General features: G+C 41.2%; 1 protein-coding gene across 6 annotated transcripts in view; it reads right to left on the bottom strand.

Annotated features, from left to right (window-relative positions):
* Positions 1–7,966: 7,966 nt before the first annotated feature.
* znf618 (zinc finger protein 618) overlaps positions 7,967–16,477 on the bottom strand; it is a 31,842-nt gene continuing 23,331 nt past the window's right edge. For all 6 annotated transcript variants that reach the window (XM_077585969.1, XM_077585970.1, XM_077585971.1 and 3 more), the window contains 2 exons: positions 15,378–16,477; positions 7,967–13,551 (listed from right to left, as the gene is read on the bottom strand). In XM_077585969.1, coding sequence (XP_077442095.1) covers positions 13,018–13,551; positions 15,378–16,477 — 1,634 coding nt within the window. In that variant the 3' untranslated portion in view covers positions 7,967–13,017. The remainder of the gene's footprint in view (positions 13,552–15,377) is intronic.

Below are 16,477 nucleotides of genomic sequence, written 5' to 3'. Positions count from 1 at the left end.
CTTTTGGAGTCACACACCCCTTTTAACATCTGACAGTTTTGTCATGGACAAGAAGTGTAAGTAAACTTAGTGTAACACTCTTTGAAGTGGCAGCTGAATGGCTCAGTGGGTAACACGGCTGACTTTTGAGTGCTGTGGAAACTTTCGTCTTTTTAGAAAATGTTAACCACAGCTGTACTGATAACCTGGTAATCAGCTATAAGTAGCTTGAACTCATCACTATGGGTAGTTTTTAACCTCTTATTGAATCCAAATCTTGAGCCAATGTGCTGGGTTAAATCATCAACCCAATACAGAATTCCACCCAATTTGGGTTACTTTTAACCCAGCAGTTTTAAGAGTGTAACCTTTGAAGCCGTGCACCCTTTTCAACATCCTGACAGAGTGGACACACCCTCTCCTCCGAGCACACACGCTCAAGAAAAACTACTTTTTTTTTTTTTTTGCTTTGGATTTTTCATTATAGTTTTACTTTGGTTTTGAATTTGAATCATGTAGTTGTAATGATTTTGTAGAGCAGGTTATTTATTTTTAATATTTTGAGTACAGTATTTGTCCATGATATCAATTGACAAAGACAAAAACAAAGGGAATTTTTGCTCTAATTATTGTTAGTTGTATAAACATAAACTGTAGTTTCAGTTAATTTTCTTTCTTATTTTTTAAAGCATTTTTGTTTTATTTGATTTTATTACGAAACCATTTTTTTTTTTCAATTTAATTTTAGTTACAACTAAAATAACAAAATATATTTTGTTGGTTTTTGCTCACTATAATAACCTTGGTGCACGTGCTACACCCTAGAAAAATGCTACACCCAAACATTTGGAGCTGTACACCCACTTCAACATCCCGTCAGTGCAGCACACCTTCCCTAACATTACACCCTAAAAAGGAAAAGTCATCTATAAACTTGTTAATAGTGCACTACATTCAAAATCCCAAAAGAGTTGGCGCACCCCACTGCCAAGTGCCCACCCTCAAAAAAACAAAGCCACTCCCGAACCTATGAAAGCACCCACCACTATCAACTCGTTAGAGTTGGCACACCGTCTCACCCCAGGGCATATCATTCGGGCAGATTTGGCGCACCCCCTTTCACTAGCGTGCACCCCCTAAAAATCATGTTGATGACATTGTGACTTGTCTGTAGGATTTATAACCACTGCACAGCCCTCTCTGACTCCATTTAAGTTCCCGGCAGAGAAAAAAAATGTCTGGAATGTCCAGAATGCATATGGTAAACAACGTGAACACAACGCGATGCAAAGAACACAACTCACGCGCTTCGGGGTGCGCCGGTGTGTCAACAACATTGTGTGCGTTGTTGACATGACGGCGATGCATGGCTGTAATGTATATGCGGGGCGGAGGAGGCGGCGTAATTCGTTTAGCGGGCGGGCTAAAGCTGAAAAACACATGCTGCGGCATAAGTAAACAATGCAGATGAGCAAACAATGGGCACATGCTGATTCGCAGTCAACAATGCAACGCCGCACCTTAATGTGTCTGGGCCACACAATGCAAAAAGCCGATTATGCAAATTGGGGTTATCGAGGGCATGGCAATGTAACAATGGCACCAAGTTGATTGAGCTGCACTGTATGTGTGTGTGTGTGTGTGTGTGTGTGTGTGCGTGTGTGTGTGTGTGTGTTTAAGCCACCATTCCCATGGGTAGCCTTTCCCAAACCCTATAGCTCCTGATCCGAGGTCTCATTATAAGGCCCACCATCAATCAGGAGGTCAAAGGGTTGTGGCAGATCAATAAAGCCTGATCAATCAGCTCATCGTTTTTTTTCTTTCCTTTTTCTTTTTTTAATGACATAAGGAATCATTAAACCTTGTGAAACAAACCTGCCTGCTGCCTCGCATTTTTCCCCCTCGTTTTGAAGGACGCTGCCAAGGACTCCCACATGGACGTGCGTCATCACGTTGCACCTGGAGTGCCCTCGCGTCCTCGCCACATCTGCGACACTGCGAGGAAAGCGCAACCACATACACACATAAACACGCACGCACACATGCACACACTCGACGTTGTTTGAGCTCATATTAGCCGATTGACACGTTACCATGGCGAGAAAAAAAACATAAATACATCAAATAGTTCGGCGATTAGCCGTGCTTACTCCCATTTAACTATAAATCATGCATCATGTATCCAAATTGCAAGCTCATTCCCTTTTCATGCCAGGCTTTGGAAAATTGCGATGATCCATTAGCTTTAATTATCAAAGCTAATAAATGGGTCATTTTTCAGCATCCTATCAAATCAAAATTGCCCAATTGGCGCCTGTGCCAGGGAATTATTCTCCCACAGGAATAGTCGGAGCCAAAAGGGGTTACAAATCACGGAAAATGAGAGGAGAGAATATATGATAAAAAACTGCACTGGATGCTAAATCACTTACAATTTAGCTTCCCCTCTTCTTATTTACTAGTAAAATATTCATTTAAAACCCAATTGTATTGTACTCTGCACAATAGTCCACAACAATAAGGCCACTTGCCCAATTTAATGAGATCTAACAGTTAGGTCCAGAAATATGTGCACAATGTTTTTATGCCTTTCAATGAATATGCAATAAAGTAACCTACAGTTGATGTGATTGACGTGTCAACTTTCCACTTCTAAGGAGATGTATTATTCCGTTTTTCGCAATATGAAACAGTTCCCAAGTGTCTTACTAAAAGGCCCGTTGACATTATGTCAAAATACACAAAGGATAAAGAATTACAGTACATTTAACAGCCGTTTCTAACACTGGACTGGCTCAAATTGCTTGATTTGGGGTTTTGGTGTTTTATGCAAAAGCATGCAATGCGAACTCATTGTTGCCAACTTTTTCACTATATTTATATACCTTTTTTTCTAACCCCTCTCAGATTACAATTTTACACACAAAAAGCAACGAGCAACCAACCTAGCTTTCAAGAAGGTAAAGTTTGGTGGAGGACCCAGTGGCAGGGAAGCAGGGAAAGGAGGCGAACGTGATGTACAAAAAAGGACTTTAATTACTACAAAACAAAAGCAAACTCTAAATGGCAAGAGAAAACAAAACATGGCGAGGACAACAAGGCAAAAACTGGTGGCATGACGGGAGGGAAATGACAATGAACCGACACAGACAGAGGAGAGACACGAGACTAAATACACACACACACGCTAATGACACAACAAGACACACCTGGGCAAGACACAAGTGGCTGAGGGCTCTGATTGGTTGACACGAGGAAGGGCAGGATTACACTTAACAAGACCAAGGGAGACACACAAGGAAAAACAGAACCCAAACATGATACGAGCGACTTTTTGTAGTGTTATTAGAGACTTACGGAGAGTCCCTTGAGAGTCGATCCCCTACACACCTGCACCACCTACACATCCAGACATAAATAGGCAAAGCTACCGCTAACTAATTTAATCATAAACATCCTGTATTTTCACTTCTGATGGCAGAATTCTATGACAAAGCTGTCAAATTACAGCGCCAAACACAACATTGACAATTTCTCAAAATATTTGAGTATGCTAGCAGACACCAATGCTGTTAGCATACTCAAAATATTTGAGTATGCTAGCAGACACCAATGCTGTTAGCTAATGCTAATTCTTGCTAACACTGTAATGATTCTGACTATGGCGGATTTAGGAGCGATAATGGTTGGAGAAACTCAGTGTGGTGGTAGTTGTCATGTATATTGTAACAGAACCGCCACAGAGGAGGTGATAAATGACTTAGGAAAGTCTTCGCAACATGTTTAAGGGCACTAGTAGCCAATCGAAACGTTTTGCTAGCTAACTTCTGCGGCGTAAGTCAGAGCTTCCCTCAACCTCTGACAACCCACAGCAGGTGCCGTATGAGTCCAACAAAAATAAAAAAATAAAATAAAAAAATTGGGACCATCTCTGTGGTTCTCCTTCTTATAGTTTGGCGGTTGTCTCTGCGGTTGAGTCTCAGTTTTGCTTTTTGATGAGGCGTTCATTTTGAGCTTTGTAGGCCTATTGCTATTCAGAAATAGGCAATGTAAATTAACTCTGGTTGAATTTCATATTAAATGAATGGGCAGGAAATTCGAAGGCTCAATTATTTGCATACAAGTCTTTAAAAAAAAAAAACTTCACAGAAATACAACATTAACCATTCAGTAACAAAAAAAAAAGAATTTTGATGCAGAGTACCTCAATTTTCAAGGGCTCATTCAATCATTTTCTACTACTTACGAGTCCACTGACGTCACGAAAATGGTGAGTTTTCTCCCTGGCGCTGCTTTGCGAGGATCATTTGCTGCTCCTTTCTGGGTCTTGACATTTGTTGACAACAAAGCACAAGCCACTGGTAAGAAAAATATGGAAGTCAGAAAAAAACAGGAATTACATTTATTGGACAGGTGACACTTGTTTTAGATTGACAGGAAGAGAAAATCAATTTTGACAAGGGCGTGTATTTTGCATGTATTTGTGGGAAAAATGAACATTTGAGGCTCTTTCAAGCTATTGGAAGGAGATGTACTGTAATAAAAATGCAATGGAAGACATTTTAGAGGAGGGGATGAAAAAAAAGGCAAAGGAACAACAGGAGGAGCAGATTGTTTGAGGAAGAGGAGTCGACTTTAACCCGCGACTCATAGTAACTTCCCCGCCAAGTTACACACACTCATTGGGAATCAGTGCTGGCAATGACGTGTGTGGGGAGAGCAAACAAGCCTGTTTCCCTAAATCCAACAGTCCACAATGCGAATGACACGCTGGCTTTTTCCAGCTGCACGGAACGTCTGGATCATGGTGGCAATGAATAAATGATAACAGTGAGATCTGTGTGGTTGGGAGGGATGGGGACGGTGTTTTAGGGACTATTTATAGCACCGCAGCAGAAATTTAACCTTGACCTCCTTTCGGCACAGTGGCCACGCAGTCGGGCCTCCTCCAGTCAAACGTCACTTGGACATGAATTTTTTAAATGCCTCGGAAATTCCCCATCACGGGCGGGGCTTCACTGATGTTTGACTTTACCTGTGTGCTTGTGAGCTGTCACGCAGAAGACATTCATTCAGGTGTACTGCTAATATCAGTATTTAAAACTCCTTAAATAATGTCCTCCTCTCTGATAGAGGCCTTGCCCCACCTAATCCACGACCAATGAGGTTGAATGTTAGAAAACAAACGAATGATAGTATCTCAGAAAAGTGAGGGCATCCCTTACTTTCCTGCAGATATCCGGGATGATGATGACTTTTTTGTAGCCATGCTGATTGATGGGGAAAATGTGTACTTTGTAGGTTGGGGTTGAAATCTATGTTTTTTTTTTCTTTTTTTCTGGAGAGCTCAGTATTGTTCATTCGATTTGACATGTCATCATTGCTCTCCTTTTTTTTTTTTAAATATATATATATATATATATTTTTGTATGTGGGTGAATATGTGTATGTGTGTGTGTGTGCATGCGTGCGAGTGTGTGTGTATTCATTAGTTCACCTAAAACCTATAAAAAAAAATCCCATACTAATAATATAATATAATAAATTGCCAAATGCAGAAACATCAATGTAAGTTATCACGATGTGGTGGCTCTCGCTAACAGGCAGAATTAAGTGACCAGAATTAGGTTAAAAAATTCTATATACGTAGACCATGTTTCTATAAATTTTGATATTTGGTTTTTATTTGAGGCAGATATTTTTTCCATTAAAATGTGATTTATGAGGAGGTTAGACCATTGGTCGATATTCAGAGTTTGTTTATTTTTCCAGTTAACAAGAATTGAAATCTATGTTTTGTGACACCAGTCTTGGAACTTTGACATAGCTTCTATTTGACACATAGATCATGCATCTACTGTACATATTGTGTGTATAAATTAGGGGTGTTAGGCGATTAAAATTTTTAATCTGAATTAATCAAATGACTTCAATAGTTAACTCAGGATATATTTATATCTGTTTTAAATAAAATAAAAATGTAATAAATAAAATGTACAATTAAGTATTGTTTCATACTCTTGTTAACATAAAAGTGGACAATATGATTAATAACAGGAATATGGCTGCATCTTTTAGTCATTGATACAACAATTTCATAATAATTCATAATGATTGAGTTAAAATGAAAAAGATGTACTGTAAAAAAGTGTGAGATTGATTTGTGTTGAGGTCATTTTTCTGCCACTAGATGGCATAATTGCATTTGTAAGACACTGCATTTTTATTTTCATAGTAAAAGATATCTAATCTTTAACATGAAGTAATTTGTGAAAAATTGTAAAATACAACTTGGTCCCAGTCTCCACAAATATATGTATTATTATTAAATGTATTACTGCTAAATTTTGACATGGACGTCGCAACTGGAATTCCCCCGGTACGGGTTTTCCAAGTAAGAGGCGGTCATTCATCGTGCGTAAAAAAAAATTGTGGGGTTAAAGGAACCTTGAATTAACTCAAAATGAACGCACTGATTTTGACACCCCTAGTATAAATGCATACGCAGAGGCAGCCAGTGGAGCAGGCAGGCAGTGCAGTAAGTGTGGGCACGATGCTAGATGCAAACTGAGGGGCTTGTGAGGTCACGGCCTATGTTGGAGTGTTAGCGGGAACGACACCTGACAGCAGGCCGGCCGGATGCGCCCCGGCACTTCTGTACATTCGTGTCACTCCTGATAAGTCAGGTGCTCCATACAGGAAGGAGATGAAGATGAGGAAGAGGAGAATGCCTCCTTCCTTCCTGATTGTTCTTGCTCAGTGAGCAGACGAGCAGGATAGGTCCGCCTCCGAGTCCGGATGCAGACGCCTTACTTATACGGCTTTACAACTATTAGATTGGTTTGATAAATGCTTCTTTCACAAACCAACTTGACCCCACTCAACCAATTAAATGGTTCACTTTGAGCAGCTTTGCGAGTTGTGCAAGTGGGTGTATGTCATACTAGCAAGCAGTGAGGAAACGTTTAGTTGACGTTGAATGACGTGTGGAAACCCCTCCCCAATTAAATTTAAAACATGTTACCAAATTTGAAATATGTATACTAGACTAGAAGTTTGTGTCAATGCGTGTTGTTGGAGGAAATTCGATGAGTTGGCATAAAACACAAAATTAATAATTAGTCTAAACATGATCATCTCTCCCAATTTCAGGTCACCAGCAAATATATTTCAATGAAACGCCCACAAGGTTATTCAGTAGTGCTGATTTTTTTTGTGGGGGTTGACTGACAAGCGACTCGGGACCAAGTTATGTATTAAATCTGAAGGGGCACTGCCATCTAGCGGTCGAGAACAGTATAAAGGAGGACAGTACTTGTCCAGTTTCATTTTTATTTTTTTTAAACAATCTTCCGATATTGTAGAACCTTTATTGAGCCAAGGAAGGGAGCATATTTATTTAAAAAAAAAAAAAAAAGCATATACACTAAAATAATTATGGGTTCAATTTACTCACAAAATTATTATTATAAATCGGGGTCATAGTTGAACACAAAAACTATTACTCGGTTGTATGATTGACAATAGATTGATATTCATTGTTCATTTTGCCATCTAGAGGAAAAACTTTTGTCATGCCTGTCACTATATGTGGCTGGCTTAGATTAATTTAAAATCATTTATGGGAATCACAGCCTTAGACTAAGTAATAATCAAATCCCACTTTAGTGATATTACATTGCATCTCCCCCGAAAAAAAAAATATATATATTACATTGCATTATTCACGTAGGGCCAGCAATGCAAACGTCCCAGGAAACAGACAAAACCGAATATATAACAGAAGCAAAGAAACAAATCTTTCTGGATAAAATATTAAGTGCAATGCTTTGGAAAATGAAAATGTAATTTAGGCCTTGTGCACATTCAAAGTACTCTGTTGAAGAATGTGAGGTTTTGTGCATCGATGGCACATTCGTGACTTAATGCAATATCATATATTTATAAATATTCTATTATGACAAGAATTGCATCATGTACACAAGACTTCAGACACAGATTAGGAGTTTATTCACACATCACATACTACAGTGGGTTATGTAGTCCAGAAACAGTTTTGAACAGCGCTGCCATTAGAAGACAAAAAAAAAAAAAGACACTGAACCCTTACTTTGTTATTATATAAAAATAGTGTTGCTACAAAAGTATAAATTAGGCTTACTAATAAGACAACTCAGGTGGGAATCTAAACAGGAAGAAAAAAATAAGGATCAAACGTGTTGTATAACAGTAGAAAATGAAAAAAAAAAAGCCTGTAAAATAGAATTAAAAGCAACACACGGTTGTCAACCTGATTTGATAATGCAGACTAGAAGCCAAAGAACACATCTCAGTGTTAGCATATTTTTACAATTGACGTCTTAATAAGTTAAAATCAAACTTACAGCGGCTTGGCTAACAGTATCTAAGTTGAGTTATTTGATGATATCAAAAGACCTTTATTTTTTCTCCTTGAAATGCTACTGTAGAAAAAAGAGGTATAATGTTATCGGCGCTCCTTTACTGTGTCTCTGTATTGACGGCGCCCTCTCGTGGCATAAAAACAGCAGTTCTCTCGTATTTACATAATACGTCCTCGGAAAACGGATGACGTCGACCACGCATTCGCACACCCCATGATCAGCAGTACCTCGGCCGCCACCCTCCACACCCGAGAGGGTAAAAAAACAACAAAAAAAACACTGGCTTCAAACTGTATCATATAATCTTATTAAAAAGCATGCAGAATTATCTTACTATAGAATTCTCATTTAAGCAGGAAAAAAAAACCTCTAGTTATAGGATTCGATTATGTTGACGCGAACGTCGTGACGTCAACTAATGGCATTGTGTCCCAGAGCGTGTCCTATTTTAAAATACATACTTTAAAAACGTTATTACAAATCCCTTCATCTATTCCTGGCACAGAGAAAACCACTAACTTAAAAGCATTTATAGTGGGGTTGTTTTTTTTTGTTTTTTTTTACAACGAGCAGCAACACTACCTTTTAAATATTGAGGTAAAGCATTAAATTGGTGTATTTCGAATAACGTACATTTTTGCCGTACTCATTTAAAATGGCGATCACACAAAATGATTACGTGATGTTAAGAACTCTTGTCGATAGCACAGAATTGTTGATGGATGTGAAATGGAGTGCGTGATTTGACTGCAACCAGCGCTGGTGCACGCAAGACCACTTCAGTCAGCTATTATATTATGTTTAACAAAGCATTGAGATGGGACATGAGGAAAAAAAATGACTTTTAAATGGCTTGTAAGCAAACTGGAGAAAGAAGATTTAGGCCTGGTACATACAAGCATTTTTTTTTCAAATCTTAAAATAGTCGTCTTCTGCGGCAATTTTTTTGTCATCTAGAGACTCCACTTTCACGGTATACAGTACGAAAACATTGGGCAGGACATTTTAATCACCGCCGCTTCCTTGTTGGTCATAGCGCTTCTTTGATTGGCTACATTAGGTTCAAGTCACCGTTTGCGAGGTCAAATAGCTCAAGAGAAGTCAACTTCAAGAATTTTTGGTCATAAATATTGAACGTTAAATATTTAAGATTGTCGGGCCCACATTCTATCATCGGGACAAATCCACTCAAACTTCAGACAGAAGGATAATCTAATAACGCAATCTTATAAAATATAAGATCGTCTGGCATTTTACATCCTTGGTTAGGAAGGGGCAAAATGGGGACAAAAAACGCCCACTTATAAATGGGGTTAATTTACATAACAACCAACAAATGACACAAAAACTAGACTAGTTGATAATCCAGGGCCACTTTTAAGTGATGTCTGAAATGTGCCTATGCACTACACTGTATATACTCAATACACAGTGTAGCATTTGAACAACTGCCTCAAGTTAAAATGTTTGTTTTTTTTCCATTACGGACACTGGCTTTTTTTCTCCCTTTCTCTCCACACAGTGAACTTTGCTTTTTCAAGTCGAAGCGAGCAGCTGGGCGCAGCACACAGTTTCTGATATGAGTACGAAAGCTGACCCGCCCGCTGAGCAATGCGGCAAAAGTGAAGGCCAACTGCCAGCCGGAACACGCACACTTGCTGGCAAGATCCAGCCTGCTCTTATGCACACACTAGCAGGCGAGATGATGAGAGGAGTCATGCGAACCCCCTATCCACAAAGATCGGGCTCTGTCCCCAGTCATCGTCTTGATGAAGACGAGTACTGGCTCACTTATGTGAGACAGGGCCGTCCCCTAAATATGGGCTAATGTCAGGAAGACAAAAAAATGGGGTGTTCCGCAATTCTTGATCGTATTTTGGCAAAAGCATGTCCAAATTCATACTCCTATGTCTCTCCTACAACTATTATTAAAAAGTCATTAAATCAATAAATTGACAGTATATGGTATAATGAAATGCACTATTTTTAGCCATAAAAATATTATTAAATTAATCAATTGCTCAATTAAAAGTTCAAAGAAATGTAGTCCAGTGCCCATCCCTAATCTCCAAATCCAGGTTGCACGGAATCAGGTAACACACAAAAACAGACATGATTTTAAATGGGGGTGGGGGGTGGGGGTTTGGGGAGATAAAAATCTGTAATTTTCATTAAACGACAAGCATTTTTTTTTTTTTTAGAAAACAACAACAAAACGTGTGCGTGCGGCATCTAATGCAGTTAGTCAGGGTTATAAGATAGGTAATTATATTTACAGATTGTTCCGCTGTTTAAATAGAATACTGAAAAATATACTAATATAGTATTATTTGAAGACAATTGCGGACCTCTCGTTATTGAAGACAACACCTCATGAGCATAAATTCTCACAACAGGGAATTGGGAGGCAGAGCAAAAAGCACTTGGTCCACACATTTGTCCATAATGAAGGCCTACAATTGACCACTAGGGGGCGCAGTTTCAAACAGTCAGTCAAAACCTGCTTTGCAAAGCAACAACAAAAAATACAAATAAATGGGGGGATGTTGCAGAGAAGGCAATGACTTAGCAACATAAAGGCATTTTTTGTCGACTAAAAGGTAAGAAAGGTAAAGAACACACAAACGATGTCACTTACTCATCCAAGGCAATTTAAGAAGGTATTATCCCACAAAAGAAAAAATAAAATAAAATAAAAAATAAGCAAAAGGAACTATTTCGTTAGTGTGGACGTCAGTGCATCTGTCTCACATTATCTTAAATGACACTACAAGCTGTATTTGAGGGTGTAACATATGCCTTTATATGGAACTCAAAGTACAGTGAGGGAAATGACAGGCTTCATTATTTTCATTTGGGAGATTTCCATTTTGATTTCCACACAAAAAATACAGTGATTAATGGTGGGAGCAGGGGGTCTGCTACAAATCTGTTTTAAGTAGATGTCGTTAAGTTTTCCCTTTTACCATAAACTGTACTGTAGCTTATTGCCTAAAGAAATCAACACATTAAGACCCATTTAAGGAAGACTAAACTATGTTGATTAAAAAAAATAAAAGAAGTTCCGACCAGCAATGTATTTACCAGAACCATGGCTATTCAAATTACTACCGCTTGCCTGTAAATAACAGTGGAAAAACAACAACATAATATTTAAAAATCAACAGCAGGTCAGTATGTTTCTCTACAGTGAGCAAGCTAAAACCGCATTGTGATTTAAATATATTAAATAGAAGCATGGTTGTACCATCCCAAAAATCTGAACAGAGTTGTCAAGTGTGCCTACAAGCCAAGCAGTGCGGCTAACAAGACAAAGGCTGAATTTACACTGCACGATTCCAGTGAAACAGTTCTGATTTTTGTTGTCGATGTAGATGTGTCATGGTAGTGGAAATAATAATTGTAACACGTGGTATTTTATGTCCTTTTGTTCTAATAAAGTGAATTCGTGGATTGTTTATTTTCTGAAGCTCTCCCGTTTTTTTTTTTAATCACTAAATAAGCGGAGTTATTGGAGAGGGCAGCCAATGGTGTAATGTTGAGGTTATCCTCAGTAATGTTAAATATTTGGATTATTTATGTATTCTGTGTTGTCGATGCCTGGTGTAGATGCTTTTATACTCAGGGGTACACATAAGTGGTGCATTGCTGAGCACGGGGGCTGGAAATTGAATAGTGTACTCCAGTTCAAGTCCTAATCAGAATCCTGAACCACCTCATAGGGCTCCTCTTAATCTTGGAGGAGCAGCAGCTCGACTCCGAGCCCAGCCTGGAAGTCCGAGTTTCTCACCATATCAACTTTTGGCTTAACTCCTCCTTCACCACGACAGACCGATACAGAGTCTGCATCACTGCAGACGATGCACCGATCTGTCTGTCGATCTGACGCACCATCCTGCCCTCACTCGAGTCATGAACAAGACCCCAAAATACTTGAACTCCTCCACTTGGGGCCGGATCTCATCCCCGACCGGAGAAGGCACACAACCCATTTCTGATTTAGGACCACTGTCTCAGATTTGGAGCCAGAGGTAAACAATAATAACAAATAACCATTAAAAAAAGGATTCAGTGTAGGCAATTACGCATTCAATCAGAACTGGCCACTTAGACTTGCTGTGTAAATCCAGCCAAAGAAAACGTTAGTTAGTGTATGATGAAATTTAAGATTGTAATTTTTTTTAAGCTTTCTGAATAGAAAGTTGATGGTTTTAGCAACTTTTGTGGAGGCTGTTGAAATAATTTTAAAAAATCCTATTTCTGTGCCATTGCCACAAATTTGCTAGTGAGACTCGAGGCGCAAAAGGCAGTGAAATTTCTGAACCGTTTGTGTGTCGTCTCACTCTTACTGACCTTACCTGCAGCCCCGTAACTCTAACAGCATGTAGCCTTTAAAGCAGTTGAGTCTTCGAGGCCTGACCAAAGAAGCTCACCTGACACCCAAACAGCTACTGTTCTGTCCCTAAAGCACTGAATATCTCTACGTCAGTGTGTCATACCGTACGCGACAAGCTTTACTGTCCCAAGTGCTTGCAACCTAAAAACTTGTTTTTTTTCCTCACCTTTTCCATACACAATTAGCTTTACAGTCGGTTTAAGCCTATATAAATAAGTCTCTGGTGGAAGGTTTGGTTAGTTAGCCCATGTTGGAGCGAAGGAAAATGAGTTTGTTCATTTCTTCAGCGGTTACCTGCTGCCTCCTCTTCATAGCCAGGCTCTGCTCGCATACTGTTACACATTCGCTGCGTATGCCCACTGCGGGCACAGCCAGGAGCCACAGTGCCAGGCGGGCAAGCCTGGGGAATTTGTCGCCCATTGTTGAACTCCAGTAGTGGAAGAGATCGGTGGTGCCTTGGAGAAGAGGCTCCGCAAGGTACTGGAAGATCTCTTGCCTGACGTGGCTTTGACTGTCGTCGTTGGCAGACAATGTCAACCTGGAAAGGCCTCCGTTGTTTCCGGCCCCCTCGACTCGGGTTATTTTAGGCATGGGTGGGCCGTCATTGTCCCGCTCCTCACTGCACGACGACCCGGCAGCGGCCATGCTCCCATCCCTCGGTTCGGCTGCAAATTCGCATGCTCGGGAGATGATGTCCTCATGCTGGTAAGCCGGAACTAAACGTAGTTTGAGCTGAGGGTCCAAAACCATAGCCACCTGGTGGGCTCGCTCAACCTGGGGATAAGATGGATGTTTTTAGTATAAGTATACCATGACTTATCTATCCATCTTACAGCAGTGACACAAACAAAGTTAGTGTATCATGAGATAATTAAGGATGCCAGGAGAAATTATCCAATTTCACTTATTTCTTTATTATAAATACAGTGAGGAGCCAGTTGAGGTGGCTCGGGCATCTGGTTTGGATGCCTCCTGGACGCCTCCCTGCAGAGGTGTTCCGGGCATGTCCCACTGGCGGGAGGTCTCTCGGCTGGCCTGGGAACACCTTGGGATCCCGTCGGAGGAGATGGTTGAAGTGGCTGGGGACAGGGAAGTCTGGGCTTCCTTCCTACAGCTATTGCCCCCGCGACCCGACCCCGGATGAGCGGTAGTAAATGGATGGCTGGATGGACAAATACAGTGCCCTAACCCTAACCCTGCCTTGACATATGAGTGATCCGACCTATGAGTTTTTCACGATCGGAGCAGTGATTCGGCAGACTTTTTCCCCTGTGACTTGCAAGTGCAAACATAAGATCTGAGTGATGTATGGTGGCAGTGAACTCAGTTCAACTCACTTCACAACGAGTAGCAGTTTGGCAAATATTGAACAATTCACAAATAAAGACGCTTTAACCTGTTTAATGGCACTTCAAACTGAAGTTCACTGACACTATAGAGATTTACATGTGTATTTAAATGCGTTTTCAGTTCCCGATTGTACACTTGAGGTGAATCTGTCAAAATCTTCAAAATGAACAAGTGCACAATAAAATCCATGCTAGTCAGATTCAGGATGCTAAAATAAACTAAATACAGCAAGAATTTTGAGTCCACAACGGTTTGTTTAGGTTGGAGAGACAATAACTTTTTATGGCTTTAAAACAACAGCCTTGCCTTATGAATAAGTCAGCTTAGCTTAATGCTAACAAACAATGCAAAACACCATTGTTTACTTAACGGTAAGCATCGATAGTAGTGGCTTTCAAAGAAACACCGTTTTTGTTGTGGGATGCATAATTTTTTTTTTCATTAGTAACAGTAATATCTGGACTATAAGACGCACTTGACTATAAACCGCACTAGCTGAATTTGGGGAACTCGAGTTTGATACACATATAAGCAGCACCCGCCGTTAAGCCGCAGGTGTTTTAATGTCACTGCACCGGGTTCCCGCTACTTTCTTTTCCATAATGAGGGCGCAAATTGTCTCGCTCTTGTTCTGTCTCTCCTACTGTATTTGGGCTCACTAGGTTTGTTTTGCTCTGACTGACGTTCTTGCGCTTCCTTTGTAGTGTGCCCCCTTGTGATCTGATGGATAAGCCACACCTTTGTATTAGCCGCAGGGTTGAAGGCAAGTGAAAAAAGTAACGTCTTGTAGTCCAGAAATTACTGTAATTTGATTAAACTGAAGATATTGTAATCTATGCATTCTATTACCAACCTTACTTTCATGTGAGTTAAGCGCGTATTCTTCAGAAAACATTTTGTCAAAATTTGGGAAATTGTTCTGATGTTCATTGAGACATTCAACATAATCTTTACATTTTTCGAAAGGGGGTGTGTACTCATTTATGCTGAGAACTGTATATGGAGTGTTGGAGGAGGAAGGAGTGCCTGGAGCAAATCCAGGCAATCACATGCAAACTCCACATTGATGACTTGCTGCACTACCATGTATTAATAGCACTGAAATATATTAAGTATCTAAAGGATCTAAATAAAGTTACTGTTGTATTATACTTGTTTTTCATGAGGAAATTTAATAGAGATTAAATATAGTTTAGTCTCCAACAATAACATTTGCAATTATTTAAGAAACATTGTAAGAAATACACTACCTTGAAGTTCTCCTTGAGCGCTTCTAGAAAGTAGTGGCAGAGTTTGCTGGCCATGCCGGTTCCCGCCTCTCCGGCTTTGGAAGTGAAGAACTTCTCCAGGCGCAGGTAAACGGGAAGCACCTGCTGAAGGGTGGGCCGCCTCTGGCTGCTCAGCTCCAGTGCTGCCAGGCGCAGAGGGGCCAGCAGACAAGTCAGCGTGCCAAGCAAATGCTTGTTAAGGCCCTGGAGCAGCGGTGCTGTGGACTTACTGCGCCCGTACGTCTCACAGATGTGCTCAAAGTGGGCATGGACCTGCAGTAAAGCCTCGGCCGTACGGTCCCAGCAGGGAGGGGTGGGGCACTGGGCAGCGCTGCCTTGCGCTCCTTCTTCGGTGGTGCTTTGGGAAGTGTTACTGTACTGCTCCTGCCTCAGTGCCAGTGTGGTGGAGGCGGAGATGTCTTTACACGTGGCGAGGAGTTCGGCCAGTTCGTGAAGGCCTCGAGCCTGCAGGCTACGCTTACCCAGAACGGCTTGGACCACGGCGCCAAGCGAACACCCCGCGCAGCGCAAGCATATCCTGCCCCTGCCGCCGCTGCCGAGCGGAGATGCCCCGAACCCGGCCGCCGATACCCGGGGCTCTGCCACGTACACAGTGCGAATGTCTGACATCACAAACTCCGATAACACATTCTGGACCCAGTGGTGAATCTGCTCTGGCCCCTCCCTTAGCTCCGCCTCCCGTACGCCAAGCACATAGCGTTTCAGTCTTGATCCCTCCACTTGGTACGCCGTCAGAACGAAGCAAGCGTCCGGGCCAGAAGTCTGGGAGTGACAAGTGACTGCGATGCCAAGCGAGGCGTTGGAGCCAAGGGCGCATGTCACCTTGACCTTGACCTGGTTGTACATGCGGGGCAGCTGACGCAGCGCCAAGGCACTCATGTTGCCGAGGGCATCACGGGTGGAGTAGGCACCATGACGTGCCCCCGTGTCCACCAGAGTCTGGGCCAGCTTGAGGAAGTCCTTGCTGTTGAGAACGTTGAGCATGTTCAGATCAGAACACATTACCCGTAAGAGACGCTCAGCCACCTGCAGCCGCTCTTTCTCAGGCAGCCCGTTATTAT

This window comes from Vanacampus margaritifer, chromosome 14 (genome assembly GCF_051991255.1).
Source record: "Vanacampus margaritifer isolate UIUO_Vmar chromosome 14, RoL_Vmar_1.0, whole genome shotgun sequence".
Classification (NCBI taxonomy): Eukaryota; Metazoa; Chordata; class Actinopteri; order Syngnathiformes; family Syngnathidae; genus Vanacampus; species Vanacampus margaritifer.
Note: the sequence above shows the minus strand (reverse complement) of the source record. Positions and strands in the feature narration are given on the sequence as shown.